This window comes from Lycorma delicatula, chromosome 11, assembly GCF_047948215.1.
Source record: "Lycorma delicatula isolate Av1 chromosome 11, ASM4794821v1, whole genome shotgun sequence".
Lineage (NCBI taxonomy): Eukaryota > Metazoa > Arthropoda > Insecta > Hemiptera > Fulgoridae > Lycorma > Lycorma delicatula.
The window spans coordinates 37,710,901-37,730,801 of NC_134465.1; the positions used below are offsets into that span (position 1 = coordinate 37,710,901).

Sequence of the window (19,901 nt, forward strand, 5' to 3'; positions counted from 1 at the left end):
CCCTTTTTTAAATAATTACAAGCCAAAATAATTTTTTTTTGCAATAATATAGACTAGACCAAATTTTTTATATCATTTGTGTCTTCAGTTGACTTTGCACCTTTATAGAAAAATAATTTCAAACAGTATTTTGAAATGGCATTGCATCAAACCCAAAACTTGATCCCCCAGTGATAATGGTGATGGTGTTTATTTAGTAGATACTGCATCAAAATTGTTTGATTCTTGGTCCCTATTAGGCTTTCATCAATCAAAATTTGTTGGTTGGCTGTCTAGTAATGTTGAAATATATTATTACAGTAATCTACCAGAGGTTGAAATTTCTGAGATGGGTCATAATCATGTTCATTCGGTTTAGGCAACCTAGAATTGTCAACCATGTGAAAGAATGCAATGATATTTATTTTCAAATCTAGCCCGGGTAAACAATTTTGCCAAACCATGGAATAAATTGGGAGTTATACGTACTCCCATATGATTTTATTGTCGGTTTTCTGTGTGGGCCCGTGTTAAAGATACCAATAACAAAAACCAATATTTTGAATGTTGTAAGTGGTACCCAAAACTGTAGTGGCTGAGAGGTGAAATTCTGTTAGAAAGGGAAAACTGGTATTCATGTTAGAAAGGGATTAGTTAGCATACCTGTTTGTTTCTGTTACAAATATGTTTAGTGGCGTTTCAGTGCAAAATAATTTGAAAAAGGTCTGTTGAATTTTTAGCTGTTGAAGGAAAGTGTTTCAGGCCAGGATTTTTGTGAAAACCAAAATTGTATTCAAATATTGGTGGGCTAGACTCTGAAATTTCTTCTCACTCACTTTCATCATCATCATCATAATTATAAAATTATCAGAATCTGACTTGCTAAGAACTTGCCTGTTAACAGGAATAGGCCCACTCTGTTGCAAAACATTCTGGATAACCTCACTTTCACTTTCACTTGCATTCCTTACCATACTAATATTTAAACAAAGGTCGCGATGATGAGTCTTGGTCAGGATTATAATCAGGGTCAGTATCACTATTGTCACTGAATGTATCATAAATAATACTATCATTACTATCAGAGTCGAATAGAGTAAGTTCACGTTCTATTTAACTACTTTCTAACAAGTTCATCTGTAAATACAATGTTACACACTTAAAATAAAAATAAAATAACTAGCATAGTAGATACCAATAATATATCTACACAGAAAAAACATTAAATGTGCACAAGAATGCCGCAATAACATAAACAAGCACACCAGACTGTGACTGGACTGACATCAGTACGTGGTGTTCTAAACAAACAACTAAATTCGTTGATGTCGTTCTTATTATTACATCATTTATTAGGATTGCCAACTATATTTGTAACAGTATTATTAACATTACACAGAATCGTCTAATTTCATACAAAAGTGATAAATTGCCTGTTTGGTTTTTCACAAAAACTTTGGTGGGCAGTAGATTGCCTGCTTGGTCTTTCTCGCATATGTGATAAATTTCCAACTCGGTCCTAAAAGGGTTAAACGACATTTGGAAAGTGTCATATTGAGTATGTTAACAAACCCCAAGAATTCTTCAAATTAAAATTATATAAAAAGCAAACATCATTTAAAAAAAAGAAACGTTTTGAATGAGAAAGCTATACTTGCCTCTTACAAAATTTCATATTAAATAGCCAGTTGTAAAAAGCCTCACATCGTTGGTGAAGAGCTTATTTTGCCAGATTGTAGAAACTATGTTTAGAGATAATTTTCCCAAATAATTGCAGTCCATACCTCTATCAAATGACTGTTGCCTGCTGAATTGGTGATACAAATGAAGATGTACAGAATCAGCTTTTCAGGAAGTTGCATGACAAATTATTTTCAATTCAGCTTGATGAGGCAACCGATAGCAATAAAGATGCTCATTTCAGTGCGTATGTTCAATTTTGTGATGGCATATGTCAGCAGTAAAATTACTACTTTTCTACAAACCAATATTACTCAAAGCAACAGCACTTGCATTATTTGCTACCTTAAATGATTGTATAAACGAGGCAAACATAGAGTGGAAAAATTGTGTTAGAATATGCACTGATGGCACTCATTCAATGTCTAGAAGATTCCAAAGTATACAAGCACTTGTGGAACAAAAATCTCTACAGTATGTCTGGACCCATTGCATGATCCATAGAGATGCTCTGGTTTCTAAAGAAATGAGCCCTGGTCTGAATATTGTGCTAATGACAGTTGTAACTGTAGTAAATTATATAAAAATGATTGAGTATTACTATTTCATTGCGAGGCAAGATGTTTATCACATGGAAAATTTTTGCAAATTGTTTATGAATTAAGAGATGAATCACAGTTTTTCTAGAAGAGCAAATCTGACCGGAAGCCAAGAATTTTTTAAATGGTTTATTTGTGATGGAATTGAGCTATATGGTCAACATATTCAAGAAATTAAATACATTGAATCTTCAACTCCAAGGAGCAAATATGCATATGCTAAATAAGAGTGTTTAATTTAATGCTTTTTGTAAAAAAAAATTGGAATTATGGAACAGAAATTTAAAGCCAAAAAACCTAGAAATGTTTGCAGATGTGGCTGAATGTGTTAAAACTTACAAAGCTGAAGAACAACATGTGAAAGTTGTTTTTGTAACCATTGAAAATCACTTAGCCATGCTGGCAAAGAATTTAAAAAAATACTTTTTTGCTGATGACAACTTTGTAGCAAGTTATGAGTAGGTTAGAGATCCATTTTAAAATATTCCCAAAGGGCTTTCAACTGCCAAAGAAGTATTCATAGACTTCACAGCAAGTGACGAAATCAAAAGACAATTTAGTTACTAATCACTCTTTGAATTTTGGGCAGGGGTGGGTGTTGAGTTTTCTGCAAACTAGAGCATTTCGTATACTGTTACTGTTTTCAACATCCTACCTTTGCAAAACTGGATTTTCTGCAGTGGCTGCTTTGAAGGCAAAATATAGATCTCAGCTAAATATAAAAAAAAGAACTCAGAGTGTCTATTTCTAATATTAAAACTTCCTTTGAAAAACTTTGCTCTGCAAGGGTGTCACTAGTAATTGTTAAACTTGTTTTTAATTTAGTATTGATAAGTTAATTATTAATATTAAATATTGAAAGAGAAAAATTGAGTGATTATGTATGTTTTAGGAAGAATTAAGAGAATCAACTTATCTGGGACTTAAGCCCAGATTTAAATTTTTTACTGTCACTAGACAAAATAGATCTATTAGTAGAGCTGCCCCACCCCACCATGCAAATATTAAGAACTCAGTACCTTAAACAGCAACCTTATCCGCAACCTTATTACAGATCCAGTCTGCATCAGCCAACAACAACAACATGACATCAGCGGGTGGAAGGGATTGATAAATAAGTAGATATTGATAAAGGAATGACCTATTTCCTAAATAGTGTGGAAAAACAAAATCTTATTGTAATTGTTTTTATAATCAATTCTTATTGAGTTTTTTCTTGTTACAGAAGCCAGTTTAACACGAAGTTTATGCCCAGAGGTATTATCTAGCGGTTTATTAAATACAGATCATCAACATAATTTGAACATGAATGGAATGGGACCCCCGCTTCCAGCCGATTCAACTTTAGTTCCAGTACCAGAATCACTTGTCAGTCCTTCAGTGTGCAATCTACCTCCAGTTCCACCCACACCTGCTCCTACACCCGTCACTAATACTTCCCAAACAAATATAGTGACTAATAATAACAGCTGTTTGCCTCCTGATAAATTACAAACAATAAGGTGTCGTGCTCAGGAGAAACGAGAGAAAAAAGTTGATAGAGGTAAGGCTGAAAGTTGTATTTATTTTGTAAGGACCATTGTAAAAATTGTTGTTTGCTAACATCTTTACTGCTTTGCTTACAATTTTGCAGGGCTAGGGCAAGTTACTGAATATTTTTGGTGTTACAATATATTTTTTCTCCCTTTTTTAATTTCATGAAGAAATCTGGTACTCTCAACTGTATTTATTAGAATAATTTTTAATTTTCAAACGTAAGTGTTCAAAATATATCATCATTTTTATGTATATAATGGTATTGTTTTAAAAAGGAACTTCTGGACAGGAGAACACAGAATTTATGACTCAAGCATGTTATTACACAATAAACTTGAATTTACTCTTTTATTTTCTGCATATCAAACATGTCAGGCTTGTTTTCTGACTACCAATAAAGTTTTTCACAAGAAAATTATCATTATATTTCAGTGTTATCTGAGTTAAAAAAATAAATAAATTTCAACATGTAGAATACATATACTAAAAATGGCATAGCAGTAAACATGTAAGCTTCGATCGCTAAGATAATATCCAGAAAATTGTACCAATTTGTAGTTAAAATCTTAATGAACTACTGCATCCATTTTTTTTTTGTATTCTGATAGAATCCAATAAAAAATATTCTTTTCTCCAGTCTGTTAAAAAATTCTTCATTATAAATTTTATTGACCCATCTAATTTTTTGATAATTTCTAATATCAAATTACAAAACCCTCTACTGTTTTCTTATCTAACTTTCCTAATCTTAATGTTTCAACACAAATGCATACATATTTTTTAAAGGATTTCTTAATCCTAAATCTATATACAGGTCTTCTATTAAAAAAGTAACTGATCTTACATTTTGCTTCCAGAACTGTTGGAGTCAAGTGATAGGGCTGTAATTAAGATTGTTATAAAACCATGATTTTTTTTATAGCCTTGTTGGAGAAGTTGGTCACTGACTGCAGTCTTTGTATATACTGATGTTTTAATGGCTTTTACCATATTATCATTTTTTGTGTGATGCCAGTGTCACACAGGACATACTGGTTTGTGTCATTAGTGATATTCATTTATTAAAACCATAGAAACTGGTTAATACAAAAACTAAGGCTTACTCTTATCATTGTAGTTGAAGTATTTCCTTACTTCTCTTATCAAAGAAAACAGTATTAGTGAAGTGTTTTTATGGTTCTGTTTTAGACATGATAAAATTGTAAATCATTATTAATATGTTAATATCAAAATGTTTTTCATCATCTTCATGGTGTTTGTTGCAATGGATATCCAGATATGTGGAAATTGTACAGCTCAAAGCCCTGAGTAACAACAAAGCATTTGATTTGAACTAAACATGTTATTTCTCAAATTTTTCAAGAACATTTCTCTTTGTATATAGCTTTCTGTGATTTCTGTTTGTAATCTGAGTTTAATGTGCTGCTTAAAGGTTAAAATTTGAGACCCAAACATATATTAATGGAAAACGTGATAACACAATAGTTATACCACTTGGAAATTTTATGAACTATTAGAAAAGGACCCAAGTCAAGTCATAAAACTTTTAAGGAAATTAATTAGAACAGATTGTAAAATAATATGTTTAATACCCTGAAGGTCAGGTACTTTTTCAACCTTGTATTTGAAGGTAGCAAAAGGTGTGTATGCATTTGAGTGTGGGTATGATTAATTTTAAAAATCATCCTCATATCTATTTTATTTTAATAATACATCAAAAAGCCATTCAACCAGAAAAATTCTTAGTCAATAAAATATATATTTAACTGATTTAATATCTTAAATCAGATTTTTGTTGTATTTTAGAGCAAAATTTTATAATAATCATTGAAAATGTTTTTCACATTCCTGTAGACAAGATTTTATTGTTTTATTATATTTGTAGAGACCTTTCATATTTAAACATCTTTTTCTAATTCCATTTTTTACGTTGGTCTTCAGTTCTTCAATGGTATGAGGATTGTTGTTATGTGTAGTAATTTTTAATACTCTCCCTAAAGGAAAAACATTGTAGACCTGAGGGGCTATAATCTTAAAATTAGATGGTCATAGAAAAATTATTTTAAATTATTCATATAGAGCAATGTGACACTATTGTTGCAGGTAACAATATCTGTAATCAGGTCCTAAAAGAGCAGTAAATTTAGTTAGCGTTTTGGTAAACATTTTCTTAATGTCAAAAAAAAAATCATTCAATAATTTTCTTCTGTGAAATAGTACTAGAAGTCCCAATTTTTCTCTACATAAATGTTATTCTTGAAATGGGTGTGGATTTATTCTGCTTCAGATTCTGTTATTCTTGGTATTAATATAGATTGAAATGATTCATCATTGGAATAAACATTTATCTTATACTATATGCATACTTTTAACAAACAATTAAAACCACTTAATAGTTATTAATAAATTATTTTATCTGATTGTTTTTAAGATCTTAAGAGCAGTGATTTTGTAAGGTTGTAGTTTTAAGTTCTGTGTCGTTGTTAAAACTTTGTTTTAGGAATTTTTATCAAAAAAGTTAGTTTACTTCCTTTTACTACAGTTTACTACCTGCATATAACAGTTCCTTTACAGAAAAATCCATTGTTATCAATGATAGCAATAATTTCTGCTAAAAGTTAAATTAAACTTTTAGGTTGGATGAATTGTGGACCACCTATTACATGAAACTATAAAGATAATGCAGGTTTTTTTTTATTTTAGATGTGGAGGAAGCTGCTATTAGAATACAGAAGGTTTGGAGAGGTTATCAGACACGCACATTAAATCGTAAAGTTTTGTCTGTATATCAGCACATACAAACATTACGCACAAACCAGTATATTAAGTGAGTATTATCTTACTAGTTAAGCATTTCTTGTTTCTGTTGTTAAGTATCATATAATTCAATATCTTGTTAATTAATCCTGTAACAAATTTTAATACTACAAAAGTAATCAAGTTTTCCATTTCTTTTGAAAATTCTGTTTCTTTTAAAAACATAATAATTTTTATTTAAGTGAATGTTTTTCACTTATATTTCCCACTCAAAGGTTGCTGCATCATACAATGTTTAACTTCAGTAACATAAAGGAACTTATTTGTTAAAATTTAATTTTTTTCATTTTTTTTATTTTTTTTTCCAGGATGTTACTATTTAATAATATTATAGGTATTTTGGAATTGAAAGTTTCTAAGGCGACCCATTTACTGACCTCTACAGAGTAACTTTTCTCTTAAGTTTTCATAAATGAAATAGGAATAGATATTTAATTGTTTTTATTTATTTTCATTGTTATATTTGTTTTCTGTTTTTTTATTTTGTAGAAAATTATCAGCAGACATGGAAGCGACTAGAGCTGCTTTGGAGAGCGAACATAAGTTGCAACTCCTACAGATGCAAACAATTACTGCTCTATGGAATAAGGTACTTGAGTTTATTTTATCATAAGTTATTTAATATAACTCTTTTCTGTTATAATCCCAACATAAATTTATATCTGTGTCTTATATTCTGAATTACCTCCCTTTTTTCATGGTTTATACTCTCTTCACTTGAATGAACCCCGACCTACGTGCTTTGGTATGTAGATTGTTCCTACCAACATTTTTCTTGTTATTAGAACGTTTTCTCCCAAACTTCTGTTTTCCCTTTTATCCCATGGCATTTTCATTTCATTCTATATCGACTGACCTGCATATATAATTTTATCACTCTCAAATACTTTCAATTATACCATCTAATTGAATATCATTTAAAAGACCATGTTTATTTTTCTAGTTTTGCTGCAGCAGTAAAAATATTTTCATGAACTTGAAACTTCTAGTTTTATTTAATTGATATCAGCAGATTTATTTTTCACATTATAGGTCTTTGTCTTGCCAGCATTTATTCTCTCCCTTACTTCATCCGGCAATTATAGTTTCATTACTAAGTGACAAATTCATACTCCTCTGACATTTTTCATTATATGTTTACTTTTATGTAATGGTTTTTTCCCTACACAGGCATAAGCATAAAAATTATCATATAAATTATATTAATTTATTTTAACAACAATATTCCTCATTTACTATATATTTGTACTTATCCTTAATGATACAGTTCTGACACAGATTTCACACATTCTTTATGAATTATTTTTTTAAAAAAACTGATACATTTTTTACAATTAATTAAAAAATGTAATTGTGTAATTTTTTCATTAAGCATATTTATATCAGATTAACTCAGGGTGTGTGTATATGCACATGCATAGGCAGTTTATCTTTTTTTTGTTCTATTTCTATTAAATTTTTATCAGATTCATTATGTTATTTGTTTCAGGTGGTGAGCTTACAACCACAACAACGTGAAAAATATGAACCAGGAACCACAGTTGGGAGCGGTGGTGATGTTAAGGATTTAGCTGAAACTTGTCTTCGTTTAAATAACCAGGTAATTACTTAACATTATACCATATTTGTTTACTGCTAGTATGAACAGAATTCTGTCGATTTGAGTAACATGTACTTCTTGTTTTTATATGATATATTTGGACCAGTCATAAAAACTTAGAATTCTGTATAATGAATAATTATTTCTGTAAAGAAATGAGGTAGAACTGAAAAAGCACTCTTTGTCAGCAAAGGCTGGTTTGAATGATTTAAAAGAATTGTATTACTTGATGTCAAAATACCGAATAAAACTATTAATACTTGTACAGGTGTTTGTTTCTTTTGAAGGCTATTATAGCAGCTTAAATAATTGAAAAAGTTGAATCCTCAGCTCATTTGATGTTTAGTATTAGTAAAATAGTTATCTGCCTGAAATGTATGCAAACAAGACTTATATAGCAATAAAAGAGAATAAAATATGTTTGTTTCAACACCACAAAAGATTACACATAATCGTATTTTTATGCGATATAGAATATGATGGTACAATTAAAGCACTATAACTTACTTAATTTAATCTTAAAAAAGTTACTTAAGAACAATCTTTGTATAATCAAGTGTGCAGCAGTATTGCTGTGCAATGTTAAGGGATTAATTTACAATCACCGGAATTATGTCATGTTTCTAGGGCCCAATTAGGTATAGCAAAGCAGTCTAAAAGTTCATTTTTACGTTGTAGATAGTCCGTTTACAGTATAGTGTTTTTTTAAAATTATATATTGAATAGCCAAAATTTGACTTTCATTCAACTCAAAGTTTTCCAAAAATTTGTATAAAAATTGTGTTATCATGCTACATCTGTAGTGTGACATTTTTGTTTCTCTCAGAAATAATCAAGGCAACACATCCATACAATTGTTTTCCTAGGAAAAAATTGCTTTATCAGTTTGTATATCATCAATGTTGTACCGCTTCTTTCTGCAATTTGCATATTAGAAAAGCTTATTTTATGTAGATAATTAGAATTTATTTTATTCATAATTTTAAGACAAAAACAAGAGAAAAGAGAAGGGGTAAACAGATACCATTTTTCCTGGGCCAAAATGTATGTTTAAATAAAAACTGTACATTTGACAACAAGTCGTACGACCTTCCATATGTTTTAGCAGGCTTAAAAAACAGGTCTTCTCTTGCCGATTCTATTACAAATAATAAGCAATACTATACCTATAGAAATTTAACCGTTTACTTGTAGTTTATTGTATGAGTATTTTTACATGTCAGCTGCACAAGTTATTTTTTTTACCTTTCGTTTAAATATATTTGTAGAAGTTGTACATTTTTTCTCTTTAAAAATTTGTATCAATGTGGTTATAAAAAAAAAACATGAATATAAATTGAATTTCTTGAATGATATGTTGTTTACATAAAACAGAATTATATCATTGAATAGTAAAACTCTCAGCAAAAGTGAACTTGGCAATCTTCTCTGGATAGAATAGGCCAAATTTTGGTGTGATTCTAGAATAATCAAACCAAAATTCTCTTGCTTTGCTGTTTTTTCTAATAGGCAAATAGTTTGTAAACTTTTTATATTTAATTTTCTGCCTCATCCATCGTAAATCCTGGTGGTTCAATCAAATTGTCATTTATTTGGTTCATCAAACAAACTTAGAAATGGAAAAAGGTCAACTTAGGAAAAACTTATGATGAGATCTTTAAACCTGTAAGGAACAAAAATGACAAATACTTATTAAATATACAAATTTTTTTTCAAATATTAAACCATTGAAAATGCTTCTTTTTAAACGTTATTTTAACAAGATGTTAAAATTATTTATTATTATTGCTGCTTATAATTCCAAAATAAAATTTAAAAAAAATTCGATATTTGAATCGTCCTTTCCATTTATCGCAATTCACTAGTTGATATTCTAAATTAATATATTTCTTATCAATTTCATAATTTAAAATAAAAAAATAATTGGCAGTTTTTTATTTTTGAATTGTTTCAATTATAGGTGCAGCAGCTGCAAGAATCTATGCAAGAAGTGTTAAGGTGTGTCAGTCCTGGTGGTGGGAGTAGTATGACTGGCACTAGTACTCAGACAGAAATAATAGCAGTGCATACTCCACAGGATGATCATAACAGCAGATTTCCTTATCAGCGCCCATCTACATTACCATTACCACCGACTCAGAGTTCAGCATCTACTTCATCTCAACAATCTCATCAGTTGACCAATTATGCTGATAACCTTGTCGATGGAGTTTTAAAAAATACTGTCACACATAATCAAGATACTGTCACTTCAGTCACTGAGGGAGATGAAAATGATAAAATTGAGGGCGATGACCAGTCTTAATCGCAATCTTCTCTTTTATGTAAGTATAATTTTTTTTTAATATTAATTCTTGTTATTGCTAGGAAGGAAATTCAGTCTTAAACTTACAAGATTAGAATAAAAGTAACAAGAATGAAGAAACATAATTAGATGTGTTAATTATTGATACAGATAGGAGAACAGGAGAAAACAATATACCAAAAGATTATGTTTTTTTAAATTTATTACTAAGTAAAATATCAGAATCAGACTAGTAAGCGAGTTGTTTTCATGTAGAAAAGAGGTTTACTATTATTAATCATAAATTTTAGAATTTAAAAGTACTTAATAGAATTTTAAAATATATACGTACACTGTCATACTTGAGAAAATCTTGCAGCAAAAGGAATCCAGATTGAAAAAAACATGCTTTTCAAATATTATAAGAAAATTTTGAAAATGAGATTGATGGATAAATTTGAAAAGTAACAGGTAAGGTAAATTTAATCTAAGATAAATTTGTGAAGAATAGATTTATGACAGAATATTTTAAAAAGAACTATAATCTGGTATCATTCATAACTTTTTCCTGACTCTCATATAAAAATCTATAACTCAACCCTTTTTCTTGAATAAGGTTGTCAGGTTTGCCAAATGCTTGGCAAACATATACAAGGTTTGGCTATTAAATAGCGATACTAATGCTGATACAGAAGAACTTCACATGCACCAAATTCATATGACCGACAGCTGTGTAGCAGGAACCTTCTCTTTCGATTGCTGCCACAGCAGTTTCTGTAGACATATTAGTGTGGCTGTGTACTTCATTTGGATAACATCTGTTTTTCTGTTTTGCCAAAAAAAATTAAGTGTTTTATTAAAGCAAAGAATTGACATGAAATTTCATATGAAACTTGGAAAAATTGCTAGTGAAAATAATCTTATTAAAAAAAGTATATAGCAATCAGTGTTTATCACTTTCGTGGGTTTTTGAGTGGTAAAAACCCACTTCCTTAAGCACGTCCTTAAGCAAGGATGACATAAAAGGTCCAAAAACTGTTAAAAATATTGAAAAACTTGGTAATCTGATCCCATCTGACCATTGGTTAACTATTCATGCAATTGCTGAAACAGTAGGAATTGACAATGAATACCTAAGGCAAATTTTACGTAACAATTTTAACATGAAAAAAGTGTGCGTGAAAATGATGCCTACAGTTCTCACAATCTACAAAAAGAAGCTTGTGAAAATGTTTGTTGTGATACCTTGAATGCCACTGAAAATGACCCAAACTTCTTGGCAAGAGTGATAAATCTTGGTTTTTCACTTATAATCCAGAAACTAAGCGTCAATCAATGCATTGGAAGGCCCCAACTTCACTGATCGCTAAGAAAACTTGAATGAGAAAATCAAAATTCAAAGCAATGATGATTGTTTTTTTCTAAATTCATCGAATTGTGAACCTTCACTGGGTTCCTGAAGGTCAGAACCTTCAGCAACCCGGTAATGTTGATTAATACTCTGGTATTAATCAACATTACTACCTTGAGGTCTTTGCTCAACTCCATGAAAAAATAAGAAAAAAACGACCAGAATTGTGGAAGAACAAGTCATGGGTTTTTCATCAGGACTACGCACCGGCTCACACTGCATTATCTGTCAACATGTTTCTAGCCAAGTATAATATCCCAGTGTTCGATCATCCACCTTATTCGCCTGACCTGGCACCATATTAAAATAAAATATTTTACAGCATTAATATTGTTAATTAATAGCCACACCTTGTAAATGGAGTAATCTATCTCCACTCTGGTGCAAGGATCGTATCGGCTGTTCCAGTCACCTTATGGTTGACAGCTCTCTCTCTCGTAAATATTGTAAGTCACATATCTTTTCTACATAAACTATTTTCACTGTAACTACAGAAAACCTGTCAGATCAGAGCCTTTTGTCAGCTAGGAAACAAGAGACCATATATCCAAAAATATCACCCTAACCTCTAACATCCATACAAACACTACTTCCTCTTTTCTACTCTACTCTTTTCTTCCTTCTTCCTTGGAATCTTTTTTTCAAAATGGTTAGTATTTCTTCTTTAATAATTTTGTCACCCATCCTGTTTGACTAATTGTTCGATTAGCTGAGATGTGAACCTTACTACAACACATCTTTACCATCTATGAAAATGTATTTTGTCATTCAGTTTGTAGTCTTCTTTTCCTTTATGAAATTTTCTTAGAATTTTTCTCTCAAATCTTTTTGGTCTGTCATCATTTGCTGCCCTGGTCCACACTTCACCATTCTATTATAAGAGAAGGCACTATAAGCTCATAATTGTACATCTTACTTTTTATATATGATTAATCAATATCATTTTTTATCACAATAATTAGCTTGGAGAAATTTTATGCATAATTTTATTTTATTTTTTTAACTAGAACTAAATAGATGATGGTAGTGAAGTGGTCTAACAAAACTAAGAGTCTGTTTAAATTGATTTCAATTGATAAGGTGTTATTTCCCATTATGTTCTTTTCCATTTTTGTTTAAAAAAAATAAGTCCTGAAGAATTCTTAGTATTCACTAAATAGCTCCTGAAAAATAAAATTATAAAATGTACAATATACATATTGTACAAGTAGATAGTTATACAGGGTCATTCACGGGAACCGGATGTTTTTAAAATAATCATAAAAAATTGAATATTTACTTTAAAAAAGTTTTATTGGTACTGAAACACTTGTTAAATCAAAGCATTTGTTACTTACTCATGAACGAAAAATTATGTCTGGCAATTGATGTCCATTTTGGGCAATACATTGTTGTAGCCTTTCAACTGGCCTCAATTCTTTACAGCATGTCTACATCAATCTGGGTGACGTGATGACGAATTGTGATCTTTAGGTCCTCCAATGTATGCGGTTTATTGCCGTACACATGCGATTTCAGAAACCCTCACAGAAAAAAATCACAACTACTCAAAGTCAGGGGACCGAGGGGGCCAAGGAATGTCGCCGAATCTGGAAACGATCCGTCCCGGAAACAAGTTATGGAGAACAGCCATCGTTGCCCTCACTGTGTGCGCTATAGCTCCATCATGCTAGAATAACACATTTTGAAAATCGATTCCCCGGTTTCATAACTCGGGGTGAAAAACGTATTCAACATCGCAATGTAACGATCAGCTGTTACAGTTATGACAGCGTCATTTCTTCAAAAAAATACGGTCCAATAACACCGACCTTTCCTATTGCACACCAGACACTCACCTTTGGGCTATGAAGTGGTCTCTCGTGAAGCTGATGTGGGTTTCTTTCTGCCCAATACCGGCAATTCTGTTTGTTGACGAAGCCATTCAGATGAAAATGGGCTTGGTCACTCATTAACAATAACAAATTTTCATTTTCTTTAAAAATGGTAAGCATTTGTCGACAAAATTGTAATCGCTGCGTGAAATCTTGCTCGTTTAACTGCTGCACGACGGCTATCTTGTAAGGATGGAAATGCAGGTCTGTATGCAGAATTCGTCTTAACCGTACTTGTGGTCATTTGAAGGGCTGCTGAATGCCTCTGAATAGAGCGGCGTGGGCTTCTGACAATGGCTTCCCTTACTCGTTTGATGTTCTCCAGAGTGCTAGCAGTTCGTCAGGGACCCGGTGGTTTTTTCTTCAATATTGAACCACTTGTTCGAAGGTTGTTTACCCATCGCAATATTGTGTTACGAGAAGGGACACTTGCATTATGATGGATATTAAACTGACGGCGGAAATGTTGCTGAACAGCAGTTACGGATTCGTCATTTCGCACAAAACTGTCATATGCGTACAGGCGTTGATCTAGCATCCACAGCTCCATCTCAACGGCTAAAATGTAAATGCTATGAACAAAGGAAACGTCAGACACCAGCCACGTGCCCCTTTCACTACGAATGCCCGAGTACAACCCACTTCAAAAACATACGTTTCCCGTGAATGACCCTGTATTGTACAAGTAGACAATATAAGGTAAATTTATAATTTTTGTTTCTCAAATTATTCTCATAATGGGATAACGCATTTTATAGAAAAATAAACATGTTTTTTTTTTTAAGTTAATTTGTATATCAGCTGTTGTTTGTTTGTTCCAGGAATTGGTTGTTGGTAATTAATATTATTAACGGTAATGATTGCTTGTAATAAATATAAATTTCTTTACATACAAGTACTAAGCGCAATTATAGTTTATTACAATTACACTGTAAGTATAATAACACTGTACATACTAATATTTAACAGAAGCTGCAAATACATGTTAATTGTGTACTCAAACTAATACAATTAATTAATATATTACTTCTGTATACGTATCATCTATCAAAAATTGTTTTACTGCTCTAATTAATATATTTGTTTACTACTAATACCACTATTACATGTTTATTATCACTTTTGTTCTGTATGTATTATTTTAATTATTATTTAATGTTGCTCAATATATAATAATTATATTATTATTATTGTTATTAGTATAAAAATTAATACATGTAACTAGTGAATCCATCCATAAAAATTATATTACTGTTATTATTTTTTAATAAACATTTGAATTGTTTATTAAGAAATTAACATTATTTATTAAGTTTATTTATAACTATTAAATTATCTTTTAATTAACTGTAATAATTATTGTTTATGGGGTGAGTTACAATTTTGAAATAAAACAGTACCACTACTAAATTATACTATAAGTATTATTATTTTTTCTAATTTTCATAAGTGATTTTGTACTATTTGTACCTCTTTGTTGTTAATTTAATGAATATAAAGTGAATTCAAAGAAAATAGATCTACATTTTATGTATTGTAATTTACACAGAAATTAACATTTTTTTTAATTGGACTAGCCCTAGCAGTTATCTTTGATAATTACTTGCAAACCGTCATTTTTTTAGCATATTGTATTTATCCTTTCTTCACTGAACTTGACCAGTGTATTTTATTTTTATTTGTAAAGTACTATCCATTTATTTTTTTTATATACCTTACTTATAAATGGATGTAATTAAATTATTTGTTAAGCTTCTGGTTCAGGAAATTTTAATTAATGAAATTTATACAGAGTGGTGCAGAAAATGATCCAACATTTTGTTTTGTTAAGAAATATTTATTTAAATCGCAATACAGAAAAGTAAAATACGTGTTTACTATACACCTGGAGATTATATTCTGCTTATCACATGTTCAATATGACCACCATCACGTAAATTAAAGCATAATTCATTTATGAGTTTTTTCTTGTGAGTGTGAAGCGAGTGTTTTTGTTCTTGATTCTCTTGTTTAATTTTATCATATCTGTCGTGTCTACTGGTGTAAAGCCAATTTCCTTCAGATCCTCTCTTATTTCTCTGAACCATCTACATCCAGTCTTTGTGTTTTTCGATTTGAGATTGTACTAGCTGTTTAGTCAAATCTTGGATCCTCATATGTCCAATGAATCCCTTAGTCTCCTCTTACACATGGTATCAGTGATGGATTCTAACTCTTTGTGCACGACTATGTTGGGCACAATCCACCACTACCCATTTCTGGTACTTTTTGTTGATGCAGGTTCTTCCAGTTCTTCTTTTGATTTCTATCTGTCTTTGATTGTTCTGTTAGGTGGAAGAGTGTTTCTGCTGCTTAATTGGCTTCTGGTTTTATAACTGTGTTGTCTTATTTTTGCGTTTACTGATAGGCATTTTTTATTGTAAGTGTACTAGGTTATTTTTTGCTTTAGCTAGTTTGTTCCTTCTTATTTAGATTGAGGTTTTCTCGTTTAGGTTGTCTGTTACTATTTCTCTGAGGTATTTAAATTGGATTACTGTTTTGATTTTATTACCTTTTATATTTACCTCCTTTAATCGTGTTGGTTTTTGAAGCATAAGTTCTGTTTTTTCAAATTAAATTCTGAGACCAATTTTATATACAATGTTTTGAAGTTGTAATACCTGTGATTTAGCTTCATTGATGTCATTGCTAGTGGTGCCAAGTTGAATAATAGCGATGAGAGTCCATCACCTTGGCGCAGTCCTATTTTGATCTCAAAACATTTCCAAGTGCTTGCCTCTGAATTTTACCTTTGACTTAGTGTTTGTAAGGGTCAGTTTTATCATGTTTATTAATTTGATATGTAGTCCAAGGTGTCTTAGAATTTTTAATAGGGATTCTCTGTGGATGCAGTCATAAGCTTTCTTGAAATCTTTGTATGTTGAGCTCCTCCAGGGTCTGAAACTTCCCTGGTATTCCGGTAGTTGTTTATCGAGTTGTTGACCAATTCTGTTGAGGATGACTCCTGAAAGAATTTTTTATATGTTATGTCTAGAGTGAGATTCCCCTGTAATTGTTAGGGTCTGTTTTGTTCCCTTTTTGTGTAGCAGAAGGATGAGGGCTGTCGTCCAGTGTTCTGGTAGTTATTTGATCCAGATGTTGACAAACTGTTGATGAAGGGAAACTTTTGCTGAACTTCCTGCATGTTTCTAGATCTCTACTAAAGAGTCCTACTGCTTTGTAATTCTTCATCTCATCCAGTGCATGGTAACTTCTTTTTTGTGAGAGGGTTGATGTTTTCTGGGGGTGTTGGTGTTGTTTAGGAATTCTGTCAGTTCTTCACAGTTTAGGAGTTATGGGCCAGTTTACCATTTTCATTTTTTATTAGTAAAGTTTTGGGGGGTTCGTATTTTTGGAGCTATTTTTGAAGGTTTTATAATAGTCTGTGTTTTAGTGAATCGTCTTTTGACTTCAATGTGTCTGTATGGTGTTGTCTTTTTATTGTACTTTTGTTACTAGATTTTGGAAGGATGTTTCTTATTTTTGGGATTGGTTAAATAGCCATGCTTTATGCTTTGATGTCTTTTTCCAATCTTTCATCACATTCGCTGTTCCTCCATTGACGTTTTTCATGTGTTTTATTAGGGCTAATTGTTCTGTAATTTGTTTAAGGTTGTTCACTAGATCTTCGAGTTTATCCGTGATTGTTATTTTTTTTGTTACTTTTTGGTAATTTTTATTGTTGATTAGTTGGGTAGGGTCCATTCTTCTTTTAGTTTTAGGGGCTTGGTTTTGTTGCTTTCTTTGGGGAGTAAATTTAATTTTAATTTTGACTACATATTGATCTGGGCCTGTGTCTACTCCCCGGAGGACTTTTACGTTGCAGATCTCCTTAGTGAAGTCAGGGTGTTTCTAGTTTTTGAAGTTTTCTCGTAAGATTTTTGGATTTCAAGATTAGGTTGTGATTTCTGAAGTGATCAAAGAGTCTATGTCCATTTTTGTTGGTTTTCTTTTGGGTGGGCCATTTTCCAGTGATATCACAATATTTTCTTTCTCTGCCTAGTTGAGCATTGAAATCTCCAATTAATTGTTTAGCATGGTTTTTGGGGATGTTATTTATAGGTTAGAAGGTATCCTTGATGTTATGAAGAAATTGAACGAATATATGTAACTCAAGGTAATATCTGTTCTTCAGGTATTTTATTTTGGGGTGTACTGTTGCATTTTATAAATTCATTTAGTGTCGTATTATTTTATAGAGTTTAACTTGCTATATGTGTTTTCCCAGCATGCTTTTTTTATTTTTTCATTTTTGATTGCTCCATCTTGTTTTTATCCAAATAAGCATTTGATCATTTAATTCTTCATAGTTTTCTTCTCATCTTCTTTTAAAAAAGAAAACCTGCCCTCTCTTTAAAATGAACCAAAGAAAATAATTTACTATTGATAGCATGAATGAATGCTACTTATTCTGTATAAATGAATGACTATTAACAAACAGTATTGTGATTATATGAAAACAGCAACTGGAGAATCAGGATAAATGTGCAAAATGGTATTTTTTGAATCAGTTGCAAGTATAATTAGGTATCTGCTCATCAGAATTTTGTGGAAGCTTTATAAGACTTATCTATGAATCAAATTCTTGATTTGGACTGTGATTTTATAGTCCAAATCAAGAGTTGTAAATAGTCATTTTATTAGAAGATAAGACTTTTTAAGGGAACTTATTCTATCAAAAGTATCACAGATTATTTTATAATAAAGTAATTGGAAATTGGGGAAAAAAGATTTTTGGATAAAAACATTAATAACATTTATACTTGTAACATTATTTTTTTTGATTTTAGTAGTGACTCATGATGTTAAGTGTGAGTTTTTTTGTAAAGGCCATATGTAATATCAAAAGCAAAGCATGTAAAATTTATTTATTTATTTGAAGTATTCTCTGTATAAATAACAAAAAGATTTATGCCTAAAAATTAATTTCTTTTGTGTTTCATTGAAGATAAACAGAAAAATATAGTTTGCTGTATTTATATTGTAAGAGAATGTAAGTTATGTGATTTATAATGAATTACTCAGTGTGATCAAATAGCAGTTACAATAAGGTAATGCTTTTTTGAGCAAAATGCTTGTATTTTTTAACTCCGTCATAAGCAATATTTATGTTATATTTTTATAAAAATATATATAATTTATTATGAATTTATAAAATATTTACAGTGAATTAAATGCATAAATTTTATTTTTATAAATATATTATTAAACTATCTGTTTGTTTTTATTACATTTAATTTGTATTTTTATATATTTTTTTACATATGGTCATCAATCCAAAGATTGGTTTTATTTTTAGTTAAGCTGTTATAATGTGCTGTTAAAAGCTTAGTTGCATTACCAAAGTGTATCGCAACAAGATTTATGGTTTAATAGCCAATTTATTAAAAGTACACATAACCATCTAATAACCAGTAAATTATCTGGATAAGTATGTACACAGTATGGAAAGTAATGTTCAACTTTTGAGTAATGCTCATAATTGCAAAAATTTCCCTTGAATAAGTCACGGCCGATCACTTAACATCAGCATTTCTCAACAAGGAGGTCATGAATTTACAACTTCACACATAAACAATAATGAAATCATTTTATGAGGAAAGAAGTTATTTTATTATAAACATTTTACTTACATTTATAAGTACACATGTAAAGAGAGATGGTTGTGTTTGTTTTTCATTTAAAAGTTTCTCCATAACATAGATCACACAAGAACAAATTAATTTCAAGTGATAAAAGACAATTCCTATATTTAGTTTTTATTGCAACATAGATGGAAAACCCTTTTCACAAAGCTAAGATGTTACAAATGGAATTAATATTTTCAGTGCTTCTGTGATTAAATGTCCATATTAACTTTGACAAGCAAGCCAGAACATATCTAAAACGTCAGATTTTAATTGTAGTTGTAACTTTTTATCGGCAGACATTTCGATGAGCTAATTGTGAATCTCAGTAACTTAGTAGCTGCAAAAACATTTTCACTAATGGATTCAGTACTAACCTCTTACAAAATTATCTGTATATTCCAGGAAATACTCTACCCACTGAATTTTTAGCTCATGCAAATACATCTTCATGC

General features: G+C 30.7%; 1 protein-coding gene across 3 annotated transcripts in view; it reads left to right on the top strand.

Annotated features, from left to right (window-relative positions):
- Positions 1 to 19,901, top strand: part of Cep97 (centrosomal protein 97kDa) — a 67,845-nt gene that overhangs the window by 38,354 nt on the left and 9,590 nt on the right. For all 3 annotated transcript variants that reach the window (XM_075378242.1, XM_075378244.1, XM_075378245.1), the window contains 6 exons: positions 3,484 to 3,801; positions 6,498 to 6,621; positions 7,101 to 7,200; positions 8,101 to 8,211; positions 10,172 to 10,535; positions 14,602 to 14,711. In XM_075378242.1, coding sequence (XP_075234357.1) covers positions 3,484 to 3,801; positions 6,498 to 6,621; positions 7,101 to 7,200; positions 8,101 to 8,211; positions 10,172 to 10,516 — 998 coding nt within the window. In that variant the 3' untranslated portion in view covers positions 10,517 to 10,535; positions 14,602 to 14,711. The remainder of the gene's footprint in view (positions 1 to 3,483; positions 3,802 to 6,497; positions 6,622 to 7,100; positions 7,201 to 8,100; positions 8,212 to 10,171; positions 10,536 to 14,601; positions 14,712 to 19,901) is intronic.